Here is a 15154-nt window from a genome sequence, read left to right on the forward strand (position 1 = left end):
AATCGGGAAAATGGTGATGGTCAAATCGGGATGGTCAAATTGGGCTAATTTAATCTGGTCCGGTCCCTGATACGCTTACCAAATTTCATCGTCCTAGCTTACCTGGAAGTGCCTAAAGTAGCAAAACCGGGACCGACAGACAGACAGACCGACAGACAGACCGACAGACAGACAGACAGACCGACAGAATTGGCGACTGCTATATGTCACTTGGTTAATACCAAGTGCCATAAAAACATAATGACCTCGAACTCCTCAAAAGAGAGTCAGATCAAAATAATAAGTACAATATTAGATCCGCCTTGTCTGAAATCTATATATAGAAAACTTTCCGTCTGTTGGCTTGAACAACAAGAAAATATATTGACTTGAAATTCAAAAAAAGTGGCTACAACCACGATATTCTTCATACACAGCATATTTTTTCTTATTCTTCTGAGATAGCTTGGAACTGGAACATCGTAGAGAGAGGTTTAATGGCTCATTTAAAGGAAATTGATGTGGTTAAAAACCTTTTGCTATTAAAAATAAAATTTTAAAATATACTTAATTTGTGTGCAAAAAACGGCATCTTTCATTCACAAGATCGATCAATGACGTTATAATCGTGGGTTGTAGCCAGGTTGTCCCTTACTGTGTGTCTGTCTTCTGTCGTTGTATCTGTCCTTTTGTCTGTCCTTTTGTCTGTCTGGTCTTGTCTGTGTATATGTGTGTGCCTCTATGGGTTGTGTGTCTGTCTGTCTTTTTGTGTCTTTTCCTCTGTCTGTCTGGTCTTGTCTATGTTTTTGTGAGTCTCTTTGGGCTGTGTTTGTCTATATCTGTCCAACTGTCTGTCTTGTCCGATCTTTCTTGTCTGGTCTGTGCGTCTCTCTTGGCTTTTGTGTCTGTCTGTATATATATATATATATATATATATATATATATATATATATATATATATATATATATATATATATATATCTGTCCCTCTGTCTGTCTAGTCATGTCTGTGTTTTTGTGTTTCTCTTTAGACTGTGTTTCAGTCTGTGGGTGTATATTTGTCCATCCGTCTGTCAGATCTGGTCTGCTTAGTCTGGTCTGTATGTGTATGTGTGTGTTTCTTTGGCATGTGTGTCTGTTCTGTGTTTGTGTGCTTGTCTGGGTTCTGTGTGTGTATATCTGTCCACCTGTCTGTCTGGTCTGGTCTGTATTTGTCTCTCTGGGCTATTCGCCTTTCTATGTTTGTGTGTGTGTACATCTGTCCATCTATCTGTCTGGTCTGGTCTGTCCAATCTAGTTTGTCTGTGTATGTGTGTGTGTGTCTGTCTCTGCACCTTATGTTTGTCTATGTGTATATATTTGTCCATCTGTATGTCTGGTTTGGTATATGTGAGTGTGTGTCTCTCTGGGCTGTTTGTCTGTCTTAGTGTATGTACATCTGTCCCTTTCTCTCTGTCTGTTCCGGTCTGTTTGGTCTTGGCTGTGTGAGTGTTTTTCTTTGTACACTGTGTGTGTGTGCTTGTGTATCTGTCCATCTTTGTTTGGACTTTAAGAAAACATCCTGCCCATCTCTCTCAGACTTTGGCAAAAACCCTGCTAACCTATCTTAGACTCAAGTAGACTCTATAAGAGCCTGCTAGTAGTACCTATGTCTCTGAAAACTCCTGGTTGTGCATATCTGACTTTTGAATAAACATTTTAGACATTGAAATTGCCAGCTTACCCTAAAAAAAAAATGGAAACACAACAAATTGACTCAGTGAAATATTTTAATTGAAATAATGGCATGCAGAACACCATCATAAAAAAATGAAATAAAGCTTTGAATTCATTTCATAAAATTATTCATCATGTTTTCCCTTGACATAGCACTTATTCTATTTGGTGTCTAAGACGACTTTTAACAGTGCTTTAGCTATAATCTAGTCACACATTTTATCGTTATTTTTATCGGTTCATGGACTGTGTCGGTCTGTGAACTCTCGTTGGTACTAGTAACGTGATGAGGTGCTTTTTTAATCAATTCCATCTTCATATTCCTTTTTTATATGATCTACAAATGCTGCTTTTATTTTGTTTGTGATTTCACTTTTTATTACGACATAATCTGGGTTTCAGCGGTAGCTAGCAACCCAGCAAGAGACGATCACGTTCAATATTATGAAATATTACAACTCATAACTCCTAAATGTGCTCACACCAAGGGCACAACCAGGTTTTTTCCTCGGGGGAGATTTACAATAAAAACTTTAAAGAGCGCATCAAATTTTTTATATGCATTTGCATCACCATTTTACAAGTCAAATTTTTTTGGAGGGTGGGGGGGGGTCAAACCACGTAAACCTATCCCTGTTGGACCAGCTTCGGCTCATATAAGTAAGGCTAAGGCCTCACTTCCACGTTTTAACTCTATTATCTTAAAAATCGTTGCATAACACTAAATATACGTATTTCCTCCCAAATCCCAATAAATTTTCCTATAAATTTAAGAATCAACAGGATTGAAAATTTACATATTACCCTTGGTGTTGTTTGACTTTTTTCGCTGTCTGTACTTTATCAAAGCACTTGTCAACACCTTCCCTTTAATTTGGTTTTTCTCTCTCTCCTTTTTCCCTTTTTCGTCCCCTTTTCTCAGTTCTACACTCCTCAAAGATGGCTCATTATTTGTAAATAAAAATTACAGTAAAACTTTGCTAACATTTAAAAGTTATGATATATAAGACTTGAAAAAAGCCACTTTTATGCAATACAATATACACAAAAAAAATAAACAGAAGAGAAAGAGAAAGATAAGACAAGAAATTAATGCCATTTGGTTTCACTTTGATATCTGAATTATACCAATTTCATTGATTACAATGGTCGCTATTTCCAATTTTCCTTTCTTTTTCCTTGCTTCTTCATTTTTACTCCTTGTTTTTCTCACTTTTACATCAACCAGAGCTACCAGAAGAGCTATTGATAACAAAACCTAAATATTTAATTCTATGCTGTAAACTTCACGAGTTTTAGCAAGAAACATTGTTAAAATCAGAAATTTTTTCTCTTGACGTACAAGTAGAATCGGCAAAATAATTAATTTTATCCTAGTGTATTATATTTTTTTTGACAAGTTTATGCAATTTGTGCTATTTTTTTCCAAAATAGAATAGATGTGAAGAACGAACAATCAATATTTTTCCTTTATTTCTTCAGATATTATCAGAAAAAATGTAGATTCAAATTGATCAGGTGACAGTTGTTTTTGCGATTTCTGAGCGTAGAAAGAATAGAACTGAATAAATATTGCATTAATTACCTGCAGACACACTCGATTTGTATTTATACATAGCCTATGCAAAGAGATTAGAAAATTTTCCTAATGAAAAGTCTCACTTACTTTTCACATCAAATTAGTTTCAAAAGAAAATAAAATCACATAAAGACTTTAAGTTTAAACTAGATGCCCTATAATTTCCTTTGAAATTTAAACATAGCCTATTTGCCTTAATGAATCTAAAATGAAGAGGCTTGAAGATAGTTAAAATATGAAGACGAAATCCTAAATAAAATCAAGGAGCAACAACTGTTCAGACTTGATCATTTGAAAAGATCATTTGAAAGATCATTTGAAACCCTCGATCGTATACGCACTAACCTATTTTACAGTCATCCAGATAAGCAGTGCAAGGATCATCACATCGAGGCTGGGCTTAATAGTGTCAAAACGATGTGACGTTGGACAGGACCTAAGAAAGTGATTTTTCTGAAATTCTAAATTTCAGGGTCCCAAAGTCCTAACATTAGGATTTATACCTTAAAATGGATAGGTCTTGCAAACCTATTCATTTTAAGGTATAAATCCTAATGTTAGGACTTTGGGACCCTGAAATTTTTATTATTTCATAGAACTTTTCTTATTTCTTACGTCAAGCATTTACCCTCAGGTTAAGCTTGAAAAGTATGATTCGCAGCTCTATTTCGTAGTGTTTTCCCTAGTCAACTCTTTTTTTCAATCTCTATAGAAGTAAAAGATTATCAGGTGCGTGGCTAAACAGTAGTTAGTCATACTTTCATTATGGCTCGTGCCGAAAATTCTGATTCTAACGGAATAATTTACAGATATGAAAAAAAAGGGACCAGGATTTGTTTCAATGAAGCAACAGGAAAATCGTAATTTTTAAAGAAAAGGGAGATATATTGTCAATTACTGTTGCGACATCTCTCTGTAAATTTTTGAACTTCTCTTCAAAGACGATCTTGAAAAGATATGTTGCACTCCACCATATCAGTTTGGGTTCAAGCAAGGAACAGGTTGTGCAGATGTACTCACGGTCGTTGCAAAGACTCTAATTGATGCAGAATCTGCGGGGGAATGTCTTACTTTTGCTAGTCATGACGTCAAACGTGCCACCGTGTTCATACACCCTGCAATCCTTCTGAAAACTGCCAAGCGAGGGCTAAGCCCTGCAGGTATTCTCCCACTTCGGCACATGTATTCTCGACTGCGTATTTGACAAAATTACAGCCCGATAAGAACATGCCTCCAGTTACTCGAACAAAGCTTATCCTGGTTTTAAAAGGTGCACACCAAGGAGCAGTTTCTTCACCTGGCTTATTTAATAACTACATCCTAAACGCTCAAGATCTATGTCCCTCTTTATTAATGTTATCATCAGCAAATCTGTCATTAATTTTTTGACGACGTTCTGAATCTTAATCGCACTCTGTAACGAGTCAGTGAAACATTTTCTATCCTCCAAGCAGAATACATTTAGCTTGGTCTACATTTCAATTCTGCCAATTCGGAAATAGTCCATTTTAACTGCAAAAGCGATCTACTAAACTCGGTCCAATTCGGGAATTCTTCGGTTTAGCCTGTCGATCACATCGTGTATCTTAGTCTCCCTATAGGTTCATTTGTACGGCACACCTGGTACCTTCTTATTGAACATCTAACCCGCCACATTCCGTCCTCTTATGCGTCAATAATTTCCTGCAAGTTCAGATTCAACCGGCATTTGATAGCTAGCCTTTTCAATGCAATAGCTCTCCCTAATATTTTGTATATTTCACCCTTTTGGAAACTATTAACTAACACGGACTGAATTAAATTAATTAAATTACGTTTGCTCTTCTTCAATTTTGCAGAATATTTACTTGGCCTTCCACCCTGGCAAAGCAACACAAAAATTGTCGGTCAGTTTAAAATTGCTGGACTGAATATTGCAGTAGCTAGAGCTAAACACAATGAAAAAGTCAATATGACTGCCCAGGAGTGGCCTTCCGTATTATATCAGTATTCCGTGCCTTTCTTTGAATTGCTTATTTCATATTTTATGCTATTTTACTTATTTGATTGTTCGTTTTTACTTTGTTGCTCGTTTGGTTTCCTTTTTTCTCTCTTTTTTCCTTCGTCTTATTCAAAACTTTGTATTTTTGTAAATCTTTGTCATGACCTTATATTGTGCGATAAATTTTAGATTTTTACGAATTAATGGTTTATTTTTATTCGTAAACGTCGTTGCTATGACAAGTGTTAGTGCAGAAAGTGGTTTCTTTTTCTTCTTGTGCTTTCATTTAGTTTTTTTTTTTTGTGATTCTTCCTGTACTTCGTCTTATCATGTTATGTGAATGACGAGTGTTCAATAAATAAATAAATAATTATTTTATGATAGAAAATTAAAAGCATACATTTTAAAATTTAGGAAGAAAAAGTACCCTCCCCCCTATCGCTATAGACGACAGGCATACACGCGTGCACCTTGTGCATTAGCGCTATCTAGGAATAAATACAATAGATGGCAATTTGTAACATAATATTTTCTGTTTACTTTTTTTAAATGAGCACGTTTTGCCAATCTTTAACAAAGAACACTGATATTATGAATATCCATTGAAACTGGCTGAGTCATAACATTGTCTATTTATTTCGGAGGTAGTGCAAGTGAGTAAAATATGTAGCCCAGCTTTTACGATGTTTCCAGGATGCCACTTTTAGCTTTATATTTGGGAGTTGTCGATATTTTCTAGACTAGGGTAGTTATGTGTTGAAATCAAGATATAGGCCTAGGCTGGGCTAGAATCTAATTTGTGAGCTTAGTAGTTTTTGGTAATTTTGTACAAAAACTCCCCATGATGGTAAGTATGAGGCAACAGTATAGAGCTAGCTTAGGATCAGTGGCATAATTTTGTCAAATTCCAGGGGGTAGGGGACAAAGCTTGAGGCAAATTTTCTGTAATCAAGTGAAAATGGCAATGAAAACTGAAAAATGGGCTGTATAGTATCATAATGATAAAAATATACTAGAGAAAACTGACCCGTCTTGGCAGATGTTTGAGTTATACAGGGTTATCTTAGTTTTGACAAATTTTTAACAAACTAAATTTCAGCGGGGTATAGGGCAAACTGGGGTCTGGGAGGGACAGTTAGCCCCCTGCCCCATTGCAAACTACCCCATTGCTTAAGGCTTCCTGCAAATTTAGACATATGACAAAAAAGGCCAAAAAGAAAGTGAATGCATTGTTTGGTGTTTTTTCTAGGCTATGCTAGGCTATTTTCAAATTCAATAATCACTTCTTAGACAATTTCAGTTTTGAGCCCTTAATAGGGCCTCAATGAGTATGATGGTTGAAATTTGCCTTGCTTATAGGCTATATAAATGATTAGGCTAGGGCTTTTAAACAAGACTAAAACAATGGTCAATGTTGATATTACCTGAACAATTGTTTTGGGTCATGAAACTTTTGTAATAGCTACATTTTGACTTTTGGAACATCTGTTCTCTCTTGCAAAACTCACCCTTATGGAGTTATTATATATTTATACATTAAAATCCTAGTTAATTGACTACTTGCTATCTCAGAAAGGGTTTAGGTTAGGAAAATGAAACTTTCAGGGATGAATCTACAGAGTAAAGTATTTCCTGGGAAGGTATTTTGAAGCAACTACCTCCACTCCTTCTCCCTCTAGAGGTCCTTGAAATTTGCCTACATGACAGGTCTTATTACCTATTGAAATTTTGACAAAACAACATTTTACCTTAATTTTCAGTTACTAGTTGCTTTTTCTCTGCCTTTAGTACTGAAAAATGCAATTCCTGTTATTTTAGCAGAATTATGAGCCATAATTTTTCAGTAACTTTCTAAACAGTGGAAGCAAATAAATTATTAAGTTTGAATATGTTAAATTTATATGGAAATAGTTTGATTCTTTAACCAAGGTTGTGCTCGATTTGGAATCTGTGATCCCAGGAACAGTAAGGAAGCATAGTTTTCAATTCTTCTCATATAATTTGTGTTGAAGAATAGATTTATTTAACTGGAGTTGCCTTATAATATTGTTACTAATTTATGCTCTTTGCTTGGAAGCAAAACAGCGTCATCTATAATAATTCTTAATAGCGGATTCTAGAGTGCGTTCATATTATTAAATTTTACTAATAAGCGAGCAGAAGAGGGGAGTTTCTTGTCGCAAGGGCCGTTGTACCTGCCGGGAGTGTGACTCCCTTAAACTGCGGGGATCAGGTAGCAAGAAACTACGCTTCCCTCGCTTATTAGCTTAAATAGCTCTGTATTACGTCGTAGTTTATTGAACTGGCTCCTCCCCTCGGACTTTGATTTTGCATTACGGATTGTGACGTGGCTGTTGCGATGGGGAGTAATGAGAAATTGGTTTGGAATGCGTTACTGAATTATGCTTTCCGTGCGATAAAAGCTGGTAATCGCTCGGAGGATATAGCGAAAAAAGCAGTCGAGTTTTTCTCAGAGGAAGCAATTGCAATGGCGAAGGAGTTATTGTGGCCCCTAGCAGGAATTACCACACGTGTTACTGCGCGATCGAAGAACACCGATGATATCCTGGACATATTAAAAGTATTTCGGGTTTGTGAAGATAAAAATATCTCGTTGCCGCGGTTTGTGATTTTCGAACCTGATGAAGTTCCGATAATCCCGGGAGAAGTGACGGCTACCCTAACCCGGAAAGTAAACGAATTGTGTGCTAAGTTCGATAGTTACGTGGATTCTAATCCCTCTCCTTCTGTCTCTGCTATGCCTGCGGCAGAAACCAACACGATCATGTCGAAACTGTCATATGCGGTTGTTTTGAAGAATCCCCCGAAAGATCTTTCGAACCCTAGCGCTCGGAAATCCTATTTGGACAGAGTATGTGGTGATACTAGTTCGAACATTGTGGAGCTGAAACCTAGGAAATCTGAATGGAGAGTAGTCTTGAACAACAAGAATGCTGCCGAGTCCCTGGCTGAGGCAGTGGGTAAAAGTGACTCAACTATAAGTGTTAAAGTAAAAACTCCCGCTTTCTTCGGAATAATCCGCCACGTTCCCACTGAAACTTCAGATGACGAACTGCGCTCAGTTGTACCGAACTGTGTTAAGGCCGTACAAATTGGTAGTACTCGGTCATTCAAATTACAGTTTGAAAGCAAAGCTCATCTCTTTAACGCAATGAACTCTCCGCCCATTTTTGGTTACGAGCGACTACCCATTACAGAATTTAAATTCTTACCGATGCAGTGCTACAACTGTCAGTCCTACGGACATGCAGCAAAATCTTGTGTAGATCCCCCGAAATGTTCAAAGTGCGGTGGAGATCATTCCAGCTCTCGGGACAATCCATGCCAAAATGCCCCCAAATGCGCTCTGTGTGGTTCTTCTCGACACCCGTGCTACAGCTTCCAATGTCCAGTAGCTCAGAAGCTAATTTCTAAACAATGATCGGTGATTCTATACGGGTTGTTTCATGGAACTTAAATGGTGGAGTGGTTGATAAAATGCCACTGTTAGAAGGATTGTTATGTTATAACGATGTACTCTGTGTGCAGGAACACTTCCTCTCGAATCAAGCCGTTAGTCTGCTTGAGCTAAACGATGGCGTCAAAGTATTTGCTACTCCTGCAAAGTCATCGGGCAGGGGAAGGCCGTCCGGTGGAATCGCCATTCTTGTTAGCAGCAGGTTAAATCCCATTCTGTATAAATCTTCAGACTTTTTTGTTGCTGTTAAGGTGCACAAAACTGTTATCCACTCTGTGTACATGCCAACAGACTACAGAGACAGTAAATCAGAAAAAAAATTTAGTGAAGCCTGCAGTAAGCTATCGAGTTCGGTGGGCAGCTGTTCTAGCCAGGGCCTTGAATGTATAGTCGCTGGTGACGTGAACTGTGACTTGACTGATGAGTCTAACGCTCGAGCACAGATCCTCCTATCTTCCTGTGACGGTCTTCGTCTTGCTAACAATGATCTGTGTTTTACTTATATCCATAACTCAGGCTCGACTTCATCTCTCGACTTCATGTTAAGTTCCATCCAATCTCCAGCTTGCGGCAATTCGCACGTAGATCTGAGCGTAAGCGCGTCTGATCACTTTCCAATTATAAACACTTTTCGAGTAATTCCTGCCTCTCCTAACCCCCCAACTAATGAAAAGAAGTGGAAAATCAAAACTAATTGGAGTAAAATTGACCTGGCTACTTATCATTACGTATTGGATGAGATTCTCACAAAGATTAAAGTGCCGTTCCAATTACTACAGCAGAGTGTATGTATTCAAGATGAAGAGAAACAGCTGCTACTAAACATCTACTGTAGTGAAATATCTCACGCACTGTTATCTGCCGAGGCCGCTGCGGTCCCCATTCGTAAAGTCCGAGTGGGAACGGAAATTCCAAAGTGGTCCGAAAACCCTGCTCTAAGTGAAGCATGTGGTCGTGCAAAATTTTGGCTTAGGCTCTGGAACGAGTGTGGTCGTCCGAAATCAGGTGTTGTAAATGAAGTTCGGCTGTTCAGCAAACGCAGATTTGCCAAGATTTTGTCTAAGCATAAATGTGAAGTGATCGATCAACATAGTCAATTGATAAGTAATGACCCAAATGCTGTGTGGAGATTTCTTAAACGTAATGGTGATCAGAATAGTGTTGAACCTGTGATCTCTGAGCAAGATTGGGTGTCCCACTTTACTTCTGAGTTCTCTCCACCCGAACAAGATCTTGAAGATAAATATGAAGTCGAACTTGATAAGTTCATGGAATTGCCTAGTTCTGGTGTTGGCTACATAGTAACTGTTCCTAATCTGATTCGTGCAATTTCAAAATTAAAAAAGAAACAATCGAAAGGTGTCGACAAGTTGTGTGGGTTGCATCTTGTACATGGTACTGCTGGTCTCCTGAGTCATTTAGAGCTTCTATTCCAAATTATCTTTAATTCTGGTCTCGTTCCCGACGTTTTTGGTACTGGAGTAATTACACCTATTTTGAAAAAAGGGAAAAATCCGTCTGAATGCGTATCTTACCGCCCTATAACTGTTTCGCCGGTTTTATGTAAGCTTATGGAATTGCTAGTTATAGATCATATTGCTTTTCAATGTTCTACCCCCGATAATCAGTTCGGATTTAAAAAAGGTGTTGGTCGCGAGCACGTCCATTATATTCTTGCTAATATATTAATAGAAGCTGATGAACTGAATGAATCCCTTATTCTAGCGAGTCACGATGTTAGACGTGCTTTTGATTCTGGGATACATCCCCAGTTATTAGTGTCTGCTCATAAACGTGGTGTGGACCGATCGGTTATTTTGCCTTTTCGGGATATGTATAAGAAGCTTCGAGTCCAAGTTAAAGTCCCGTCTCCTAACGGGCCGATTGTATTACCAAATGCTATTCCGGTTAGAAAGGGCATTAGGCAGGGTGCAATTTCGTCACCCCGGTTGTATAATAATAGTGTTCTCGAGGCCCAAAAGTTAGTGCAAATGAGCTGCATTTTCCGAGGTTTGGATGTAACATTACTTAATTACGCAGATGATATTTTTAATTTAAGTAGATGTTTGTCTCGTATTGAAGAAAATTTTCAGATTCTAGATGATGCTTATAGAGAGATAGGCCTATCTTTTAATGCAAGTAAAAGCGAGATTGTTGCTTTCAATAGGAGAAATGCAGATTGTATAGATCTTGCTGTCAAATTTGGTGCTCAAGAGGTTCCACTGTCTGACTCCATAATGTACTTAGGAATGCCTATAGGTCATAACATGGCATCTACACGTGCTCGCCAAATAAGTAATTTCGCAGAAAAGGCACGTAAGGCTTACGGGGCGCTATCTTCAACTAAAGCGAAATATAATCGACAAATTCGAGCTAGGCTATATAATGCACTGGTGATCCCACACTTTCTGGCTTTATCACCGTTTTGGCATATATTTAGTGTTAGTGATAAAAGAAACCTTCGATCACTTTTTTACAAATATGCAAAGTTTCTTTTAAATACCCCACCGTGGGTTAAAAATTCCAAGATGTCTGCAAGGTTCGGTATCACAGATCCGATTGCTGCTGTGACGAAACGTCGTTCTGAATTTTTGGGGTCGCTTGGGCCTAGTAGTCTGGCAATTGCAATTCGTCCTTAGTGAGTTTTTGTAATAATGTTTTTATTTATTGGCGGTGTATCGTAACGTTTGTTTTTGTTTGTGCAGTTAAGTGTTTGTTTTTTTTTTTGTTTTTTTTTTCTTTTCTTCTTTGTACTCCATTCGTGCCATTTGTGGTTTTGTATCGAGTGGGTGAATAAAATTATCTATCTATCTATCTATATCAATATATTTTTTTCAAAATTTAGGAAATGTATTTGTGTATCTTTAAAACCTTATAAAATGAAATTGAGCAATGTTATGAAGCTGAAAACAATTTTGTTGTATTTCAGTTAAGCAGAAGATCTGCTTCTGCAGATCTTCAAAAAACACATATTTTTAAAGGTCATCAAAGGTCAAGGTCCTCTAGAGGGAGAAGGAGTGGAGGTAGTTGCTTCAAAATACCTTCCCAGGACATACTCTAATCTGTAGACTCATCCCTGAAAGTTTCTTTTTCCTAACCTAAACCCTTTCTGAGATAGCAAGAAGTCAATTAACTAGAATTTTACCAAAATTAAAATAGCCTAGAGTTTAACATTCTGGTTTATGTTGCTGCTTCTATTCATCACTAATATGCCATAGTGACCTTACCTTGTCCAAAATAAAAGTGTGCTGTCTGATGAAAATCTTTTGTGATAATTTATTGTCTCGGGTTGCAGTAAAAAGATCTCAAATAACATATTGTGCTTTGATTAAAGGCTTTAGAGAAACAATTGCTCTGTAAAAGTCATAAAACTATAGTATCTTAATTTAAGATGGTAATTTCTTTAAACTCTAAATGTTTTAGCTCTGTGTCCAAGGTCATTTCCCATTAGGGAATCCCCAGTAAAGCACAATTAAAATAAAATCAAGCTTACAATAAAATATGACCATTGAAACTAAATTCAAAAAATTAAAGCAGTCCCAGAATTATTACTTCAATAGAGTTCATCCAGGACTGAAGATACAACTACAAAAAATAAGGCAATTTGTTCAGTTAAATACAAATTAAGAGCATGCTTTCAATGCTATTCTTGCTTTCTTAGCAGCTGACCTAAGAGAGCTTTTTCTGTTACATGTTCATTAGAATTGGCTATTGGTTTTGTGATGTGGTTTTTTTAATTGCTTTTATTAAACTTGCATATAAAGTGGTGATGAGTACTCCCCCAAATCCCTATTTAAAGTAATATTATGAAATAAGTTAAGTTTATTTTTTATTGCCTCATGAACAACTTGTTTAATACCCAAATCTAATGAGGGTATTATGGTATTAAGTCTGCTAATGAGGTATTACAAGGTAAATTTAATGAGGTATTAAATCAAATCTGCTAATGAGGGAAGTGTTTTCAGAGTATTGTAGGGCAGAGTTTTAATGGTTGCATTTTATTGTAGGTCTAATTTTATTTTAATTGTGCTTTACTGAGGATAGCCTTTGCACATAAGGCTATAATATTCATTTAAGGTTAAAAAAATATTGCTGTCTAAGATTTAATCCCCATGGTTTTACTTGCTATTTTTAATGATGGAAAGGCAGTGTGGCCTTTGTTGTCATTCTGCAAAAGTTTTTTTTTTAAATATGCAACAGGAGTAAAACATTTACATAGTGCTTACTTACCAATTCTGGCCAATTACCAATTACATCTGTCAAGTATTTTATTGATACCCAATACTTTGTTGGCATCAACCATCTCTACTTGGGACTGACACGTTCCCAGAGGTATTTCAGACCAATGATTGCCATAAAGGCATACCATCATGCTAATAGTTTGTGTGAAAAAAGGTCAACCACAAATTTAATATAATTAGAATGCAAGAAATAGCAAAGAAAAATACATGAGATGTATTCTAATGTTTTCAAAGTTTTTTTTTCCTGGAAAAATGTATCAGTCTGTCAAATCACTTGAACTGGTCTGTTGATTGCTTTGATTGTTTGTTTTGAATGCACATCAGATTTATTTTGGTACCTCTTAAAGTGATTAAAAGCTTGTCTGTCAATGATTAGAAAGTGTTGTTGGTTTTTTTCAAACCAATAGAAGAAAAACTGGTACCTGTCTATTATATGAAACACCCCTGAGAAATGAAAGTTGGTGACAATAAAATATGATGAAAATAGAATACTTTATTAGCATTATTGTGGAGGTCATTTGTGAATTATTAGATTGGGAGCTTTGGTGTCAGCTGACCATCTCAAAGACAAAGAAAAGTTCTAAGATTTAATCCTCATGGTTTTACTTGTTGTCTTTAATGATGGAAAGGCAGTGTGGCCTTTGTTGTCGTTCAACAAAAGTTTTTTTAAATATGCTACAGGAGTAGAACAATTTACATAGTACTTATTTGCCAATTACCAATTACTTCTGCCAGGTATTGCATTGATACCCAATACTTGTTGGCCTCAACCATCTCTACTAGGGGCTGACAAGTTCCCAGAGATATTTCAGAGCAATTATTGCCAAAAAGGCATACCAAAATGCTAATGGTTTGCGTGGAAAAAGGTTAACCACATTTATATGCTTGTAATTTAATATAATTGTAATACAAGAAATAGCAAAGAAAAATAGATAAGATGTATCTTAATATTTTCAAAGTTTTTTTTTCCTGGAAAATGTATCAGTGTGCCAAATCACTTGAACTGTTCTGTTGATTGCTTTGATTGTTTGATGAGTGTATGGTTATGTTTTGAATGCACATCAGATTTATTTTGGTACCTCTTAAAGTGATTAAAAGCTTGTCTGTCAATGATAAGAAAGTGTTGTTTGTTTTTTTCAAACCAATAGAAGAAAAACTGGTACCTGTCTATTATATGAAACACCCTCAAGAAATGAAAGTTGGTGACAATAAAATATGATGAAAATAAAATACTTTATTCACATTATTGTGAAAGTCATTTGTGAATTATTAGATTGGGAGCTTTGGTGTCAGCTCACCATCTCAAACACAAAGAAAAGTTCTAAGATTTAATCCCCATAGTTTTAATTGTTGTTTTTAATGATAGAAAGGCAGTGTGGCCTTTGTTGTCATTCAACAAAAGTTTTTTTTAAATATGTCACTGGAGTAAAACAATTAACATAGTACTTATTTACCAGTTCTGGCCAATTACCAATTACTTCTGCCTAGTATTGCATTGATACCCAATACTTTGTTGGCATCAACTTTTTCAGCCCAATTATTGCCATAAAGGCATCCCAACATGCTAATGGTTTGTATGAAAAAAAAAGTCTACCACAGTTAGGTGCTTGTAATTTAATATTGTTTTAATACAAGAAATAGCAAAGAAAAATAGATAAGATGTATTCTAATGTTTTCAAAGTTTTGTTTTCCTAGAAAATCTATCAGTCTGCCAAATCACTTGAGCTGGTCTGTTGATTGATCAGATTTATTTTGATGCCTCTTAAAGTGATTAAAAGCTTGTCCTGTCAAATATTAGAAAGTTTTGTTGTTTTTTAAGCCAATAGAAGAAAACTGGTACTTGTCTATTATATGAAACACCCTCTAGAAGTGAAGTTTGGTGACAATAAAATATGATGAAAATAGAAAACTTTAATAGCAAAACTGTGAAGGTCATTTTGTGAATTATTGAATTGGGAGCTTTGGCATCAGCTGACCATCTCAAAGCCAAAGAAAAGTTCATTATAAATGCGATTCTTAACCTAGTTCTTTATATTAACATGATTCTTGAGGATACTGGTTAGTTTGCTTTAAGTAGTGATAGAATATAGTGCCTCTCCATGGATGTTAAAATCAAGATTTGGGATTGGCCAAGGGCCAAAGAACAGGCAGTTATATTTTTCCAGGATAAGGGGCTGTTG

The 15154-nt window shown here is 36.4% G+C and overlaps 1 protein-coding gene across 2 annotated transcripts in view; it reads left to right on the top strand.

The window, feature by feature from the left end:
* Window positions 1-5789: 5789 nt before the first annotated feature.
* LOC136036702 (E3 ubiquitin-protein ligase RNF4-like) overlaps window positions 5790-15154 on the top strand; it is a 35108-nt gene continuing 25743 nt past the window's right edge. Inside the window, exon 1 of one of the 2 annotated variants that reach the window (XM_065719022.1) lies at window positions 5790-5908. Coding sequence is in view for 1 of the 2 variants with exons in the window: in XM_065719021.1 (XP_065575093.1) it covers window position 5908 (1 nt within the window). In the remaining variant the exon portion in view is untranslated. The remainder of the gene's footprint in view (window positions 5909-15154) is intronic. The other variant, XM_065719021.1, reaches the window with a different exon arrangement.

The sequence above is a fragment of the Artemia franciscana genome, chromosome 15, assembly GCF_032884065.1.
Source record: "Artemia franciscana chromosome 15, ASM3288406v1, whole genome shotgun sequence".
In the NCBI taxonomy this organism is placed as follows: Eukaryota; Metazoa; Arthropoda; class Branchiopoda; order Anostraca; family Artemiidae; genus Artemia; species Artemia franciscana.